Source organism: Lipophrys pholis, assembly GCF_963383615.2.
Source record: "Lipophrys pholis genome assembly, chromosome: 2".
In the NCBI taxonomy this organism is placed as follows: Eukaryota; Metazoa; Chordata; class Actinopteri; order Blenniiformes; family Blenniidae; genus Lipophrys; species Lipophrys pholis.
Window position 1 is genome coordinate 37,576,786 of NC_137636.1, and position 18,811 is coordinate 37,595,596.

The 18,811-nt window shown below is 43.9% G+C and overlaps 1 protein-coding gene across 6 annotated transcripts in view; it reads right to left on the reverse strand.

Annotated features, from left to right (window-relative positions):
* Positions 1 to 18,811, reverse strand: part of samd4a (sterile alpha motif domain containing 4A) — an 85,778-nt gene that overhangs the window by 29,839 nt on the left and 37,128 nt on the right. For 4 of the 6 annotated variants that reach the window (XM_080492850.1, XM_080492852.1, XM_080492851.1 and 1 more), the window contains exons 3-4: positions 9,722 to 10,318; positions 3,667 to 3,954 (exon numbers count right to left, since the gene is read on the reverse strand). In XM_080492850.1, coding sequence (XP_080348976.1) covers positions 3,667 to 3,954; positions 9,722 to 10,318 — 885 coding nt within the window. The remainder of the gene's footprint in view (positions 1 to 3,666; positions 3,955 to 9,721; positions 10,319 to 18,811) is intronic. The other 2 variants (XM_080492854.1, XM_080492853.1) reach the window with 1 other exon arrangement.

Genomic DNA, 18,811 nt, shown 5'->3' on the forward strand with positions numbered 1-18,811 from the left:
TCCTCTCAGAACCACCCAGAACCTCCGGTTCCACACGTGATCCTGGATCCACAGACATGATAATGCATTGATCATCAGATGGACCCTGACAACTGTGTAGCTGCAGTTGTTTTGGCATTTCATATTTGAATGTAACCTTCTCTATAGATGGACGGTCAGTATAAGTAGGTTCAAACATTCAAAGTTCTGAGGAACATACTATTGACTCTTTGAACCACGACGAGGCTTCATGAAGCAGTTCAGAGCCATTTTATGTTTTAGCGTCACATCAAAAAGTACGACATTCAGACGTGTCATTGAATGAGTTTCCTGGCTTCATCCCAACCTGACAGACATTTTTGTAGAAATCTTCCTCATATTCATCATCATTTTTCCCTGCAGCGTGAATAAATCCACCTCCTGCACAATTAGGCAGCATGAGCCAAAAGGTGACTGGAGTTGCGCCGCTGCTCAGCCATGGAGATTGAGAGTATTTAGGTGCAAGTTGATAGTTTATTTATAGAGTAGATTTTACTCTTCTAAAGGCTTTATGTATGGGGTATTATTGTAGCAAAACTATTTGTCAATACGTACAAAGAGATTTGGAATTGAAAAGTTTTCAGCTTCAGATCCTGAAGAAACGAGCAACTCAGCAGTTTGGAGTTCAGCAGTTTCACAATTGGATGTTTTTTTACACGGGACTTTTGCTACACTGGGGCAGGCTGAAGTATTCGAAGTTGTAAAGCCTGGGTTTAAATGCCCTGAGCTCAGGCTCACAGGCACCTTCCTTCTGGCTGCACACCTCTCCTGCCTTGTTCCTCAGTCGGTGCGGGGAGGTGGTACAGGGCAGGTGGCGCTATGCGCCATCGATTTTGAGCATATGCCACGTTGCGGGGCAGCGTGTAGACAAGTTAGCCTCGAGAAACAATCGGGACATACTTTAAAATAAACTGTTTGATACACTACCCGTGATAATATACATCAATGTGTGTCGTAAGTGATAAATAACACATCCTCTTAAAATGACCAAATTCACAAATAATTACTCTCGCCCTCATGCAGTGGAAACAAACAAGTCTTTGGGTAAAACCTGTCCCTTGTTATTACAGCAGCCCACTGGATTTTCATTTCTATTACTTTGCTCCAATTATAGGAATGCTGTGGCCTCATAGCTGATTAAATTGATTTAATACCCAAATGCTTTGCTTTCAATGTAAGTTGCCATGAATGTATGCAAACTGTGACTTTCACCGGAATTGTCTCAGCTTGGTGGACTTCCAGAAGGAAGGTGCCTGTGAGCCTGAGCTCAGGGCATTTAAACCCACGCTTTACAACTTTGAATACTTCAGCCTGCCCCAGTGTAGCAAAAGTCCCGTGTAAAAAAACATCCAATTGTGAAACTGCTGAACTCCAAACTGCTGAGTTGCTCGTTTCTTCAGGATCTGAAGCTGAAAACTTTTCAATTCCAAATCTCTTTGTACGTATTGACAACTCTTATTACATGTACAAATTCCAATACAGATGAGAAGATCTTTTACACATTTAAACACCTAATTACAGACACACAAATTACAAGACGACTTTTGCAGATTCAGGTTCACATTGACAAATTCTCTTACACGATGACACTCTGACTTTGGACAGACGACTTGAAATACAGACAGACAGACAACTCTCCACAGGCATTAACAAGTAGTTTTGCGACAATAATACACCCATATGTATGATCCCGAATTAGAATAAAGGGTAAACTATACAGCCTTGTGTGTACATCTTCATTCTGTTAAAATACGACGTCAACAGGGTTAAGGTTATAATGAAACACAAACAACGGCTTCATTTCTTGGACTAGTCAATGTGAGCTATCATCATCATCACTGTCCTGTTTGACTGAATCCAGCATGAAGAACACGTTGAAATAAAAGAGTGGCGTGCAGCACAGGCAGCAGGCGCCTCAGAGTCACTCAGGTCAACACTTCCTCCCAGGAACTACTCGGACCGGATCAGTGACTTTCCAAACTCTCAGGCTCGGCGCTGTGACGAGACGCAGACAGGAAGGATTTCTAAACCAAAAGAACTGTCCCACCTCAGTCTGCACAGATCGCCGTTAACATAAAAACTCTTTTATTGGACAGTTAATGTACTTGTTGAAACGGGATCTTTGCATATGGTTGCTTGGCTGATGACTTTCAGTGGAAGGTGTAACTAAATCCACATTTGTTGCCACAGTTAAATCAACATACTCCTTTAGTTACCACCAGAGTCCGTGAATATGACCAGTCAGTACTAATGTATTGCGACGGTCGTTTTGTGGATTAGTATCAAGTTTTTACAGTGTATTGTACTACCAGTTTGGCTGCTTCGTTTTACAGGGAGACTTTTACTCTGAAAAGCTCTCCTACCTCAACGGGGGTTCAAACCCTCAAAGTCAAGACTGAACCCAACGTGCCACCAGAGATTCTAATGGAATATGAAATGTTTTACATTATCTTGAGATCCTTTCCCCCCCCAATGTATCATCCAATTTAATTGTAAAATATCTTAATGGCATGAATTGATACCGAACTATTATGTCAATATTTCATTAAAAGCTTTTGAAAACCAGCTTCATATTAAAATGTGGTACTTTCTTTTTACTTTACTGTCCTGATCCATTTAATCACCAGAGTTTTATTTGACTGTTCATCTCATGCGTTTGAGCCACAGACATCAACTTTTACATTTACAGCTGAAAACAATTCTCAAGTGAACAAAAATATTGGGTTTGACATGATAAGTGATTGAAAGTCATCCTTCCCTTTAAATCCAAGTCAAGTCAACAAACTCCAACGGGCCAAATGACAAGAGGAGAATAAAAACAGAAAACAATAGTTCTCACACAGACCATCTGTGACAATCAGTGTGTGTGTGTGTGTGTGTGTGTGTGTGTGTGTGTGTGTGTGTGTGTGTGTGTGTGTGTGTGTGTGTGTGTAGAATTACAAATGGCAGAGTTACAAAGACCACCCATGTGCTTGATTTGAGTAAAAGTAGAGATACTAGATACTTGCCCTAATAAAAGTTTTTTGCCAAAATAAAAGTGTTGAGTCAACTCCTTCAAAAGTAAACATTATGGAATGTACTCAAGTAACGTTGTATTGAATTACTATACGTTTGTGAGCTATTACTATTGTTTTTGTGACGTTTGTCCGTGTGGATGAACTCGGTTAATCACTGGCAGCGACACAGATCATAATCAAACTCATATTATAGTTTTTAGTAAGAATCTAGGAATATAAATAATTTATTTGTGCATTGAACTACTATTTCAGAGTGAGACAGGAAGTCTTTGCATTCAGATATAACTGATGGAATTTGTCACAGCTCCGGTTCGGCCGGCTGCTTCGATCGTCCTCCGAGGTTAAAACAAGTAAGGAGCAGTTTAGAGAGTGAAGAGAGGAGAAAGTACAGGTACTTGTGTTTAAACGAGGGGAATAAAACTAAAACTTCAAACGAAGTACATGTACTTCAACAGTGAATGCTTTGTTCTGCCACCTGTGCAGTACATTGACTTAAGGAAAGTCGTTGAAGTCTCATAAAGTAAAAGCTGTATTTGTTCAGAGCTGGTGATAATAAATCCACCATCTAACCATACAGACGTCATCTAGTTATCGAGTCACCAAACATTCATAAAACTTTCTCCTCACTCACCCCTCATGCCGCTGCCCTCCTCGTGGAACGAGCTGCGATGCAGACTAGAACCGCCTCCCAACACTGCATCCTCCAGATGTTCGCTGCCGCCGCTGCCCGATGAGGCGATGCTGCTCTGAGGCGACAGGGGCGCGTGGTCCGGGGCCGGGCCCCTGGCGCTGCGCAGGTCCTCCTGGGACAGCCACACGTGGCCCAGAGGCTGGTTGCTGGGGCCACTCATGGGGGGTGTGAGGGACACGGAGCGCTTGAGGGGACTGTGCTGCTGGCCGCCACCTCCACTGGTCAGGACTGCAAGTATCAAAGGAAAACCTTCACTAGGACAGACGACGATCCATCCATTCCTTTCAGCTTGTATATTTCTATTAAAACATCTTCAGGTGAGAGGTGAAAGTAATCTGGGTGGGATATTGAATGGATATATTTATCTGTGTATGAGACAGGAAATGCACACGACTCGGAGGAACGATGTTACTACGGTGGCACTTCGTTTATCCCCTGGCTTCAGAGTTCCGTCTGAGGGCCCGTCCACACGAGAACGCCGGTTCACGTAAACACACCGTTTTTGGCCGATCATCCACACGAGGCGGCGCTTTAAAGCCCGAAAACTGTTTTTTTTTTTAACTCTGGTCCCAGAGTAGGGAAATTCTAAAACCCAGGCTCGGCTGTGAGGCGTGGACAGCAAAGACGATCATCTGTGGAAAAACGATGATGTCATCACCCCCTCACCCCCCACCGCGGTCCATGATGTCATCTAATAACCACAAATAGCGGACTCCATGCTCCAGGTGGCGCTGCAGAAGCTACTGACGCTAGCAGGAGGAGGAGCAGGACCATAGACCTATAGAACTCAGAGTTGCGTATTTAGAAGTCTATGGCAGGAGTCTACTTCTAAATATCTATGTGGTCTGTGTCTTCTTCTGTGTTTCTGGTGTGTTTGGTGAGTGACAGCACCCCTAAAGGCCCGGCATGCGTACTACATGCCCTGAAGCCTGCTGTTGAGATGAGTTCATAGTGACGTGTGGACCGAAATTTTTTTTAGAACCCCGGGGAGAAAAAAGATGGTTTTGGCTCGTGTGGAAAAAGCCTGACTGTGTCATTTTATTCTCTATATAGAGTTCTTATAAATTACACTATGGACTGAATGAAGATGTGATGTGAAAAATTCAACAGTGTGCAGAGTAATTACATGATGATTAGTGAGAGAGAAGGTGGAGTGGCACTGGGTTAACATTTTGTGAGACAGCGGCACCATAGTGGGTCTATTTTATTTATTTAATCATTTTTTTAGTGACTCATCAAAAGAGAAGACGGTGAACAGAAACAGTGACTTGTGTTAATATTACTACAAAACCAGCAATGAATCAGCTGATAGCTAAAGACGGTGGAACCAGTTCAGAGGTGAAGCTGAAGACGGTTGGGACAGTGGATGTACTGGACTCGAGGAGATGTGGTGATGAGGAGCAGCCACGCAGGAGAAGATGAAGACCTCAGAGAAGATTCATGACTGGAGTGAAGGAGATGCAGATAGACGAGGAGGATAAGGTGTGATGGAGGCACATAGAGTATCTCTGGTTCAAGTCATGGCGAGAGCCTTTCTGTGTGGCGTTTGCTTGTTTGTCAGGTGCTCCAGTTTCCTCCCGCGGTCCAATCGGCTAATTGGCAACTTTAAAAAAAGCCTGTAGGTGTAAGTGTTTGTGGTTGTCTGTCTGTGAATCCTGCATTTGGCCATCCACTCTGCAACCTTGAATATAAAAGAGCAGCGCTGGAGATGAATGGATGGACTTTTCATGAAAGTTTTGAAATTTTATTTTTAGATATGGCACATTTATGATTTGATTCCTGGTAGAAAAACAACCCTGGTTTTCTCATTCACTTCCATGCTGGATCGTCTATGAGGTTTAATATGAAAAATTCCCCAACGTATAAATTCAAGAATTAATTTCTCTCTTAGGATCCTTTCACAATGGGATAGTCCGGGACTTGGTTCACCTGGGAGGGGGCGGAGCCGACATTGTTCACGCCTTCATTTGGTTCAGTGGCGTTCACATTGACTTTAGAGCCTGGATCAAACCGCCTGGAAATCGTCATGCAGTGACACCAGCTGCTGGTTTGGGGGCGCTGTCGCCTGAAACAAACGCTGACCAGAGAGGAAGTAAAGAAGAAATGCGGCTCATTGATTGGTCCAGACCGAAAGAGGAAGTCCCGCCGCTTTAGCCCGTGGTGGCTAGGCTAGTTAGCTCGTGGCTAATGGGTAGCTACAAACAACCACGATATAAAGTCTTCAGACCAGATATCAAAGAGTCTTCCTCTCTACTTCTTCCTCACTACTCCACGTCCGGCCGCAAGGTATTTTCCAACCTTTTCTTTTTGAATCTAATTCTTCTGGTTTGTGCGGTTAGCCTCGTTTGTTCAAAACCCAGAATGCACTGCGCACCGAGACCGAGGGACCAGAGATCTTGTTTGCTCTGGTTCAGAGTTGGTGGGCATTCACGTCGCCCAAAGCAAACGATTTGTCCCTGAAGAGACTCTGGTCCGGACCAAACGGGGGAATGTGAACACGATAACATGAGTGCAATCAATGTATGTCCACAGTGGATTCTTTTTTCTTCCCCTGCTCCCCAGGGAGAGTTTATGATGAAGTTGGTTTGAAGTAAACTAGTTCTTGTCATTAAGACCGGCTCTGCTATCACAGATTACTCTAGGGAGTGCTGAAAGAGGTAAATAGAATGAAAAGATGGCGAGCCAAAGAGCTTTTGTGTCGCCCCCCCCCGGCGGGCTGAGCTGCCACCAATTCTCTCCCACTCCCACTCCTCCTCGTCCTCCTCTTCTACTCCTCCTCCTCCTATATGCGGTCCTCTTACTGCTGGCTCTATGTATAGGACTTCATGGGCCCCGTTTAAAATAGGTGCCCAGCTAACATTTCAAGTTCCAGTCCCTAAATATTAGCCATTTTCCCTAAATACAGTCTCCCACAAAGGCTGCCTTACAAGGGAAAGGATGGGTGGTATGTGCTGCTGTGGCTTGGACTAATACTGAGAGTCTGGGCGGGGGGTCGTTGGGATGTTCTATCAGGTTGATGTGTTTGGACAATTATACCCCTGTGGTCATCCTCCTGCCCGGACGGACACAGCGGAGGCTTGATGACTGGCTCCGAGCGATAGGAATAATGTAAGCATGGAATGATTACAGATGGAAGTTATTGCAAGCACTGCTTTGTGAGACACGTTGAAAGAGACACTCAAAGCACTGACAAAATATATTCTGTCTTGTTCTTTTCGCTTTTTACACAAAATTAAAAGCTCTACATAGAGTTTGGGTTGTTCTGCGGAGCAATCAGGTTTATTTTTGTATTCCTTAGATTAGTAAACAACAACAACAACAACAAAGATCTATCTGCTCGCCGCCTCCACTGATCCCGAGCGGCCGTCCGGCCGGGGTAACTGGGATTTACCGGCTGTGGAGGCCTTGTGTCTTTTGTGTGGGATGGAAGCTGCTTGCAGTCAGAAATACAAGAGGATCTTTCTTGGAGCAGCGAGCAGAGCTTTAAATGTGCCTGTATTTATAAACCTTCAGCTGTTTCTTTCATCTCCCAGAAAAAAAAACACAGAGCCCTTGCATTCTTGTCTGGAAATATCCTGCTCTGACCATAGTTATGTTCAATTTCAACGGCCCTGCCCTCTCTGTGTGTCGTCTTCCACCTAAATCTCAACCTCTGGAGCTGCTGTGTGGTTTGCTCTGTGAACTGACATGTTTTTACTCTTTTGACTCTGTTTAGCTTTGTTTCTGGCAACGTTCAAAATGATTTCCGTGTGCCTGCCATTGTACTTGTGATACTGCCGTGCCTAAAAAATACCTTAAATGAAACTGTACCGGCAATAAAGAACTAGAGATATGCATTGCCTCTACTGCGCCGCAAAAATGCCACTCAGATGTTTTCCGTGTACACTATGAAGAGTTAATCGAGGCCAATTTCCCCAAAGTAAACTCAGAGTTTCCACTACAATAGAGAAAAGCCTTTGTCCTACAGCTGGATGTGTGTCACATGGGATTTTAAAAAGCCAAATCCTTCCTTTTGCTGCTAAAGCTGCCTTGTTGGAGTTGATTACACCATGAGTTAAAGCTTAGAGACCCTCGTATGAAATTGTGCAATCCGGTGGTCAAAAACAGACGGCTATCATTAGGACAGCCCAGACTAGGTGGCTGCACAGTGACTAAGATGTCCTCAGATGAGGTGGTGGTTAAAGCCACCTCCAGTTTAGAAGTAGAATAACTGGTCCAAGAAGAAACACAGCCTCGAAACTGCTAGAAACTAAACATATTACTGGTTCCCGTTGTAACACCCTAATCTTAAATCTAGATTTAAAAATCTAATTTAAAGGTTTCAAGTAAAATGAAGGTGCTGCATGGAACGTGATTTCACTAATATTCAGTCATTTTCTTCTCAAATGTAGTGTTTGTTTAAATCTTGTATTTGGGCTACACTTTTTTGCAGTGTGCTTCTGTCACATCTATCTAGAAACGGCACGTTCAGAAATTGTTAATGAGTTCAATAGTACACTAAGCGCAATGAAACTTTCATAATTAACATTGCATTGTTTTGATTGACTACTACTTTTTAACAACTTTGGTTTGCTTGTTTTAAAAGTTTGGGTTCTATGTCAGCCATTGAGGTGGCTGGAGGTCAGTTGATAAAGGGGATTGTTTTCTAATCCCAACATTGTGTGTTCAATCCTCCACCTCACCCGAACCATAAGTACTAGAAGTGTCTCTGGGCAAAACGCTGAATCCCAGTGGTGCACAAGCAACTGTCATGACTGCTGTGTGAATGTGTGAATGATTGTGGTCAAATGTGACATACATACAACATATATTTGTGGGCTGCTGTGGCTCAGTTGATAGAGGGGCTTGTTTTCAAAATGCACGAATGCAAGTTCTATAACTATTTCACCATTTTTTTTAAATTTCCTTCAGCAAGACACTTAACCCTGAATGTGGGTAAACGTGACATTTTGAACCACTTTGAAACTGATGAGACCGAATGACCGATATAAAGAAACTTAACTGACCAGATGTAGGTTTTTGAAAATTCCATTAAATGGGTCACATTATATAATAATTATTTTCCTAAAGGTTTTTCAAGAGTACTAATCATCCCCATACCTGGACTGACGTCCCAGAAGTGAAGACAGTCTGTCCTCTCTGTCCCTGGCTTGTTTCAGGTTTTAAAAAGTGTGTTGCTCCAACCAGCCAATCAGAAATCAAACCCTATATAGTGTCATCGGGGGTTCAGCCAATCCCAATCAAGGTAGGCCCTCTCTTTGACTCCTCCCACAATTAGGCAGCTCTGCTCTGGCACATGGCACCACGAGAGGAAGTATTTCCTCCTCTTCCAAAAATGGGCATGTGTGGGCGGAACCAGTTTTCTATCTTTCTTTTTTTTCTTTCTTCCTTTTTTTATTGTGTGTTATTTTTCTGGTGTATATTGTAAATACGAATGCTTTAGAATGCTTAAAATCTGTAAATCTGCAAATATTTAGAATGTTGAACATTGTGTAAAGGTACTGAAAGGCAACTGAGGGTCAGATATAATAAGAGGAATCTCTTCTGCTCCTTTTCATTTAAAATGGGTTGAACTGGAAGTTTTTGTTACCAAGACTGTTTATTTAGATTTTTTTAATTTTACTTTTGGATGAAATAAAGAATTACGACAACAACACCAACAACAGTCCAACTCACACAGACACAGCAGATTCTGAATGCAGCTCCTATGATCCAATATTCAAATGGAGGAAATCAAGGAGAAGTGAGAAACTTAGAATACTGAAGGTTTCTGGAGCGACCAGACCAGGATGAGGGGGTGAACAGCTGGAGAATATAACTCCTTCATTTGAACTTATTCTATCATTTACATATTTCATAGCAAAGCGTCTGGCTGAACCACCCATAATCAAAAACAAGAAAAAAACCCAACGGACTTAATCTGTGTTGAGTTTCCATGTTTAGGAATGGGTTAATCACAGTATGAGGGACACACGACAGACGGGACTTCACTTACTGGCGTTGCTGCCTCCTCCAGTTCCGACTGTGTTGATGGTGGCAGGCACAGAGGATGATGGGTAGAGAAGGAGGTGTCCGTTCTCACAGCCCTGCTGCTGATGCCAGCCTCCGCCCATTCCAGAATCCCTCTGCCAGCCGTTGAGGCGGTCGTCTGAGCCGTAGCGCTGGTGGTGATGCAGCGAGTAAAGGTTGCCTGATGAGGAGGTGTTAGTGGAGGAGGAGGATCCGGATGAGGAGAGCGTGGACGGAGGCGTGGACTGGTGGTGGTGGTGGTGGTGGTGGTGTGGTCCTGCCGGAGGAGGCCTCTCCAGGGAGTCTCCCCGAGCGGCTGCTCTCTCCTCCAGGTGGTTGAGCCAGAGAGCCAGGGCGGCGCGGTCTTCTAGGGAGGTGGCGGGGTGGATGAGGGCGTAGGACAGGAGCTGGCGCGACTCCTCCAGGTGATGACCATGCTCGATGGTGTGCGCCAGGATACGTGGAAGCAGACGCATGTACTCGCCTTTGGCTTCGGCATTGCCCGGTTTGAGCAATGGGAGATGGGTCAGGACCAGGGAGATCACGCGCTCTTTCGATTCACTTTGCCACTGGCTAATTATACCTGTGAGGGGAAAAAACAGAAAATAAGAAAATTGACCACAGGAAGTATTATGAACATTTCAAAAATAATGTTTTGACAAATTTCACGGTGAGATCTGAGTGTTAAGGTGAATCACTATATGCTTTAAAACCCAGATCCCTCTGATGTCTTCCTGGTTGTGGACGAGCCTGACAGGCCTGACTGGACTTCAAAACACACACCAGGTCTGATCTACACTGTCTTCTTCACACACGTCTGACTAAACAGTGTATTTAGGGGGACAAAATACTGTGAGCTTATGATGATGGATTCATTTTACAACACTGTGATTTATAACATCTGTAAACATTTGTGTTGTTCACGATTGAGTCTGTGTTTAAAAAACAAGGTGCAGATCAGTTTGACCGATGTTGTTGTGGCGAGAAGCACTTCCTCAGCTGGCACTCCTCATGACTACATACACACACTTTATGGTGAAATGCATTCTTTGTTGTCCTTTTTCTGTCTCCTTCCAAGGTCACCCCCCCCCCCCCCCCCCCAGCTTTGCTGTAAAGCTCTGATATGTTTGCCAACGTCACCCACTAACATTCCAATTCCATGATTTCACATTTCATTTTGTGTTCATTGCCGCTCGAGGCTCTTTCTGATCACCCGACAAAAAAATCAAGCAAATACAGGAAACAACACAGTTTCCATCGGATGCAAACACGGCCTCGTGTGTGCAAAACCTTCATTTGAATACTGCCGTTTGCGTGCAATGTCACTCGTGTTATTTAATCACCTGCAAGATGCACACAAGTCAAAACCACAACCTGATTGCACCAGCAAGAAGTTCAGCACACTGTGGAGAGGAGCTCTGTAAATCAGGCCCACAGAGCCAAAGAAAGCAGCGCTGCTGCAGGAGCGTCAGCGGAGGAGACTGGAACTGATAGATGGAGACAGAAATTAGTGAAGATGTGCTGTTAAAAATAGAAGACAACAGGATGACGTGAGGTGTGCTGCACAGTCATCCTTCTATTTCACGATGCAGATGATGGAAGCTGCACAGCTCTGTACCTCACCCGGGGTCACGGATCTCTATTGTTGTCCGAGTCATTAGGCCATTAGTGGTCCATTCCAATCATCTAGGACTGCGGCTATAGATACCTCCAGGTCAGGGTGACCGCTTCGGAGAGCCACACAAAAAGAGGCAGGACGCATCAGGGATGACTTCACTTCCTGCTCATGAGACGTCTGTGCATGGATTTGACCACAGCGGACATCCTTGGCGATTGTAGAGCTACCCTCTACATCTGACATGGGAGGTGAAACTAGAAAATACATCTGCTGGCCCCTCCTGTCCAAAGATAACCCAATGTCACAGTCTACTTGGTGGTGATGTACGGCTCTCTCCGCCCTGCGGATCAGACAGCTGCAGCTCTGACGGGACAGACGGACGACCGCAAACCTTCAAAACAAGGTTCAAATTCACTTCATCCCATGAAAAATGACCAAATCTGAGAGAAAACACATTTCAAGACTGGGTAATCTATGGGACAAAACTGAAAGAATGAATACACCTAAAAATCACATGAGCTACATGAGCAATAATTACTGAATGAATTCTCGATTTATAGCTGAAACTTTCCAATTCTGTGTTTTCTAGTTCATCCAGAATTCAACATCGGTTTCTGTTACACCGTTTGAGCTTGTTTTGTATTTTTCTGCTACACAACATCATGTGATGCGTCACACATCCAGCAAAAAGAAAAGAAAAAGGAAATCAATGAGATTGACAAAATAAAATAAAAAATTGGGTAAATGCAGCTGTACGATCTTTCAACAATGCCACCTAACAGCAGAAAGGGAAACTCTTGTTAACCAAAGTGCTTTAAATGTAGATACGGACGGATGCTTTATTGTTGAGGTTTGATGTTGTGTCTGAAAATAAAAAGGCAAATCTCACAGATCTGATGGCACCAAATGTAAGTCCTGGCAGATTTCTGACTTTCCTAATGATTTTTCGAATGTTGGAGCATGTGGCTTAGCTTGTAGTGTCATAGTACAATAACCTCAAACATACTTTGTGTACTGAAGTATGTATCATATGATCACATTCCTGCAATACAGGGTCTAAACTTCTTCAATAAAATGTGAATAGAAAATTATTCTTTTGTTTTTTAGTCCTTTGCAAAGCAATGTTTATCTTTCTGTACGTGGGCTCTTGTTGAGACGACACAAGACGACTCAGTCACAATCTGATGCTTGTGAAACACTGCTCCATACTTGTTTTTTGTCATTTTCCGGCCCCAAGTACCATATATTTGTTTCTACAAGTTGACCTCAAACGAAACTGATGCTTGGCCCAGATTTCAGAATCATGTCAGCGAATATCGAAGGTGTAAAAAACTAAGCAGGCAGTCAAAGTGACGCTGGGAGGGGAAAATGGAGGTATGGGCGAGAGCGAGAGGGAGGAAATGAAGAGAGAAAGAGGGAAGGAGGTATGTAAAGGGAGCCAGGGAGTTACTCCACTCTGCTCCAAGGGTGATGTAATCCTTCATTCCTCTGAATGAGGCAACCTTTGGTCCATCTGGGAACAGGAATGGTTTCGTGATCAAGACTCGCTTATTTCCAAGTGGAACTGGAAAGTTCAGGATGTAACACAGAAACTCTGATGAATACTCTGACGAAGCTCAGAGAAATGTTGATGCGCTGCCAACTTTTAAACATCAGACTCTATTTTTGACATCAGTGTGCCGTCAACTTTTCTGATGTGTGTTTGGCAGCCTGAGAAACTGTAACAAGCCGAGCAGAGATCAGTTACAGGACGCACGGAGCATCACGGGATGAATAACCAACTCAAACCGAAATATCTCAGGGAAACATCTCAAAAGAGAACCACTTCATAATACTACGAATACTACAACTACTACGAAACCAAACAGTCGTCACATCATGTCATGGACAATCCGCTGTAACTGGAGTCGTAGCCATTGTAGCTCCTAAACGTCCACTCAGATCCAAAATTCTGCACATCCTGTACACATCTATCTAAAACATGCCACTCTTGGTTTTTCAGAACGTTTGGAGAAATTCTGCTGGAATATTACACAAGTGGAAAAACTACGTCACAGCTGCAGCGAAGACGCCCAGACGTCCTCGTCTCCTGAACGTCCTGCAGAGCCGTTCCCAGGCCAACAGAGATCAAATGTCCAGCAGGTCGTACGCTGACATCATCGCCTCCTCCCACTGAGACGGGCTCTGTGGTCTTCTAATGGGAGGCGACCGGGGGGGCATCGTCAACACAACGACCCCAACAGGCTCTTCTCAGGAGGAAGAGCAGAGTCCCTCTACCTGAGCCAGAATACTCACTAAATTACCTTTACTTGAGCAGTCTCAATGCACTTTTGCATCATCAGTCCAAGGATATGTAATAATACAGACATGGCGAGGTGGAGCGAGGCTTATTCTAACTGAGCCACAGCTGCCCCAGCGTATTTGGATGGATAACACACTCCATATATTAAAATTGATATCTAGATTTTATTTTTCAGGAGACAGGCTAAAGTAACTGTGTGAAAATACATTAATCAGGGAAAACCTTTCAAAGTCAATCCATTAAAACTCAGCAGCACAGTCAGGATGCTTTCTCAGGCTCACTGAGCCTCCAGTTCAGGGTTAAAGGGTCAAGAGGTGAATCAATGGAGCAGCTCCCCACACAGCAAACATTCCCCATGTCTCACCATTCAAAGATGAGTCACAGTAGTCACACCCAAGAGGTCAACGGTCAACTGCCTGGAGAAACACTAGGCTACCTGCTACATAAACATGGCTGATTCAAGCCAGCAGGCTGGAAAGGCAGTTTGAGTGAATGTTGCTACGAGGCACAGATGTTTAGAGGAACAATCAGACGTGGGTGGTCACGAAGCAAAAGGTAAACCGGGATGGAAAGGTTACCAAAGGAGGTGAAAAGAAAAACTTCCAAAATTGAGGTAATAAATCAAATAATTGTCATTCGAAGTGAATTGATTCCAGTTTACCAAATGAGAAATCCAGACCTTCCTGAAATCGGTTAACCAAGAGGCAACAAATGCAGCCTCAGGTCTCAATACCAAGTTCTGATATATCAGGCTGCATAAAGACTTCAGTCACTACACCTCTAGTCCAGCCTCGTGACGGGAGACGTGAAACCAGCAAACACAGAAACATCCATTCATCCACGGCCGGTGTGACTGACACCGAACCAGAAAACCCAACAACGCTTGATAACTGATGCTAATGCAGTTTATAAAGAAACAAACAATGTGCAGCAGTCTTGCAACTAAAAAAAGTCTCAGAAATATTCAGAAATTATAAATATTCAGATATGAAATGAAGATGGACAGGACGGGAGAGTTTTCCCAGGCATGTCGGACTCTTTGCTCTGAAGTGGCGCTTTAAAAGAGAAAGAGCTTTCCTCATGTGAGTGAGTAAAAAGTCGGGGAAAGAGAGGCGGAGCTGATAAATTACAGCTACAACAGTGGAAACACTGATATGCTTTTCCTCTTTACACAATGCCAACATTTCTTCATCCTCCCTGGTTTGTTTTTGTTTCTCTGTGACTCAGAGTTTCACTGTAAGCTTCACTGGAATTAAAGGCTCCAGGATCCAGGGAACGACTGAGTTTCCTAACACCTTCACTCATTCAGAGAAACAAGTCAACAAGAAACCATAAACAACAATAAACTACAGTGAGTTTTTACAAACTAAACAGGCTTAAGTTGCTGTCACACCACCAAAGGTTTTCACACCTTCCTTTCTTTGGGTTTTCTTTCACGCTGCCCCTCTGAGAGCAGATCAAACCTCCTGGACGACGTCATGCAGTTCAACAGACACTGACCAGAGTGGAAATAAAGCATGATGAAGAAGAAACCAGCATCATTGATTGGTCCAGACCAATGGAGGAAGTCCCGCCCCTTTAGCAGGAGGTGGCTTAGCCACAAGCAACCACACTATAAAAGTCTTCGGACCAGATATCAATGAGTGCCTTCCTTTCTTCCTCGCTACTTATCCTCACTACTTCACTTCTGCCTACAACATATTTTCAAACTTTTTCTTTCTGCTTCTGCTTCATCAATTTAGCTTTGTTTGTTTTCTACCCAGAATGCACTGCGCTCTACATCACGTCCTCTCACTCCGTCCGCTGATAGTTCCTGACGCGTTCACATTGGCCGTGGACCGGCCCTTAGTGAGCCGAGACCCTTGTTTTCAAGTGGACCAGAGTTCACTTGTTTGATCCAGATCAGAGTCCGGGGGAGCGTTCACACTAGCACAAACGAAGAGGACTTTCCCTGAAACAAACTCTGGCTCAGACCAAACACTGCTGGTGTGAAAGCGTCTGTAAAGACAGGACAAAGAGCGTGTCAAACACTAAAATATTTTCACCCAGTGTGAGCGATTTTTTATCAGCAGGTGACAGAACAACTGTCTGACTCTTCAGGAGCCGGCACATTTATTTACAGTATGAACACTACGCTGCACCTCTACAACATGACTTCTAATCATTGAAGGTTTGAAGTTTTGATTAAGTGGCATTAATATAAAAGCATCGATGACCTAAAATATCCCCAAGAAATCCAACCAATGACAGCCTCGGTCAAGCTTTAGTTACCAGAAATTTGTTCTCCATCTGAATGTTTGTTCAGCTTAAGGCCGTTACACACTGCGGTTTTCAGCCGTCCCAGACGAAAGATAACAATCGAGAGAGAATCGTGGTGATATCATTGGTCTTGGCTCTAAATCGTCTGTAAAGTGGTCGTTTTCATTGTTTTGACCAAAGATAACGGCAAAAAAATTCTGACAGTGTGAGAATTTCATAGTGATCGTGACGCTGTTGCGACCTGCGTCAACTAACTAACCAATAGAAACGCAGTGTGAAACGACGTACTGAGCCGCGCAACGCTGGCGCTAAAACCGAAACAGATGCTTTGCGGCTATAAAGGGCAAAACGAGTCAGAAATTGTATGTGGGGTGTAAACAAAGCAGACAGGCTAGTAGAGCAGTGGCAGCAGATGCCTCGCAATTTCAGGGATTTCTCTCCAATCACAAAAATGCGACAAAAGTACGAGGCTCCGTTTTCCCTCTTTTTTGTAAATAGGTTCTTCGCGCTTATGACGCTTTAGTCGTCTGCCACGTCAACTCATGTAAATCGTGGGCAGTTTGTAGACGGCCTGAGACGAAACAAACCAGTGAGCTGTGATGTGAAAAAAAAAAAAGAAGAAGCTCCCAGTACTCGAACCTAAAACAGCTTTACTCTGAAAATTGTCAGGGTGACAGAGAAAGAGAGGAGCAACAACTAAGAAAAGAAGAAGAATGTTACAAAGTGCAGTGAAACAGCAAATCAAATGGGACCAACAGGAAACAAATAAACCTCAGAGCGGAACAATACTGTTCAATTCCAAAAATATAATGAATGGAATAAAAACCTAAAGGAGTAAACATTCCTCACTTTGGAGCCTTTTGTTAGCAGCCAACATTTTCCCACATCAACAGCCAAAACCGGGAAAGCTTTGACCTCCATCCTCTCCATGACCAACCGACAGAAGACGCAGAGACTCATTTTGGAGCTTCAGATGTGAAAACTCATTTCAATGTAGATGTGAAACGAATCACGTGTCATGAGGTGTGACGTGGTCAACAAACGTGTGTGAAGGTCAGAGCCAGACGAAGCCTCTAAGGCCCTGTTCACACGACAACGTTTCACGTGACAACACCTAATCCATTAAAAAAAGGAGTGTGTTTCCACTGCAGCAGCGGACACAGAGACAACGATGTAGTTAGTCTGCCGGGCCACTGGGGGGCGCTGTTGCTTGATTTTGTAATGAAACCACACAGACGTGTGCAGAGAACAAAACACTATAAAGGTGAAGAAAATGGAGAGAACCTGACATCCGTATGGACTGATGACTCATTGGATGATATCAGGGAGAGTCTCAACTATTAAACTACTGATCTGGAGGATAAAACTAGAATATGGACCGCGGGTCGTACCACTACGGGTCATACCACTACGGGTCGTACCACTACGGGTCATACCACTACGGGTCGTACCACTACGGGTCGTACCACTACCGGTCGTACCACTACGCAGCCGCCATGTTTGTTTACAACTGGATGAGCAGGAGGGAGGGGGAGATGAGCAGTAACAGGCTCTGTAGCCTCCATCAGTCTCTGCAGGAGGGATTTGCTCCGTGAAAGAATCTTTCCACTTTGGGAGCCGGATTAAAAACTTTGTAGATACAGAGGATCAGAACACTGGTGTCGTGTAAACGGACCCCCCAAAAGTGAAGAAAGTTTTGTGGATACACTCGTATTTGTTGTCGTGACAACAGGGCCTGAGATAAACAAAAACAAGCTGATTGTGTTCCTTCCTGTCAGACTGAGCAACTGGTGCATTCTGGGAGCTGATGAATCACGTCGGAGACCAAACGCTGAAAAAGAAAGTAGACAAATGCCAACAGCAAAACCTCAGACGGAGCGAGTCACTTGCTGAAGTGCTGACGCAGCATTCTCCGATGGGAACAATGTCTGCTGCTGAGCTCTGTGTGCGATCCGGTCCTGGCACCGTCCTCTGGCGACCACGGCGCCGCCGCTTCCAGCTCTGCACCGCGCCGCTTCAAAACACAGTCAGGGTGCGATCACACACACACTTACCTTGATTTATTATCTTAAAGTAAATCAGTCCTGCACTCATTTTACGTAAATGTAAGTTCCATAGTTTTTACATTCCGTTATACATTGTACTGCTTGTGTGACCGGCCTCGGGACTACAGATGGAAATTAGCAGGTTTTGCCATAATCTGGCACATTCATACTTTGTATACGATTGTTCATTAATGTGCGTTTCAGTTCATAACATAATTTTATAAACAAATAAAGAAATATATAAGTCCCCCAGCTAGTTGAGTAGGTAGAGCATGAGACTCACAATCTCAAGGTAGAGGGTTCATGTCCCACGCCGGGCGCCACCTTCCTGTGTGCTCTCCACCCGCAGGAAGGTTCTTAATGGTGCAATGTGATCTGGGTGACGGTGCTCAGACTGACACCCCCACCACCCGGGAACAGAGAAGTGGGAGAAAATGGATGGATGGATGGATGGATGGATGGATGGATGGATGGATGGATGGATGGATGATACGTAAATTCATTAACAAAATGTTTTCACTGTTTCATTTTCATTTTTCATATCTAGTCTTATTGTTATATTTCATTTCTTTAATGTGTTTTTAAATTTAGGATTTGATTAAATTAAGATCGTATCTATTATAATATGTGCTTTATATTTCATTTGATCTATTTTTTTCCAGTTTTATTTTGTTTGTCTTATTTGGTCAGTTGTTTGAAATGTTTTTGTAATCCACTTTTTTTTTTTTATATAATATATCTTTTGTTTTTTCAAATCCTTAACAATTACATTACAGTTGACATGAATTACATTTCATGGTAAGTTATCCATCCATCCATTTTCTCCCACTTATCTGTTTCTGGGTGGTGGTG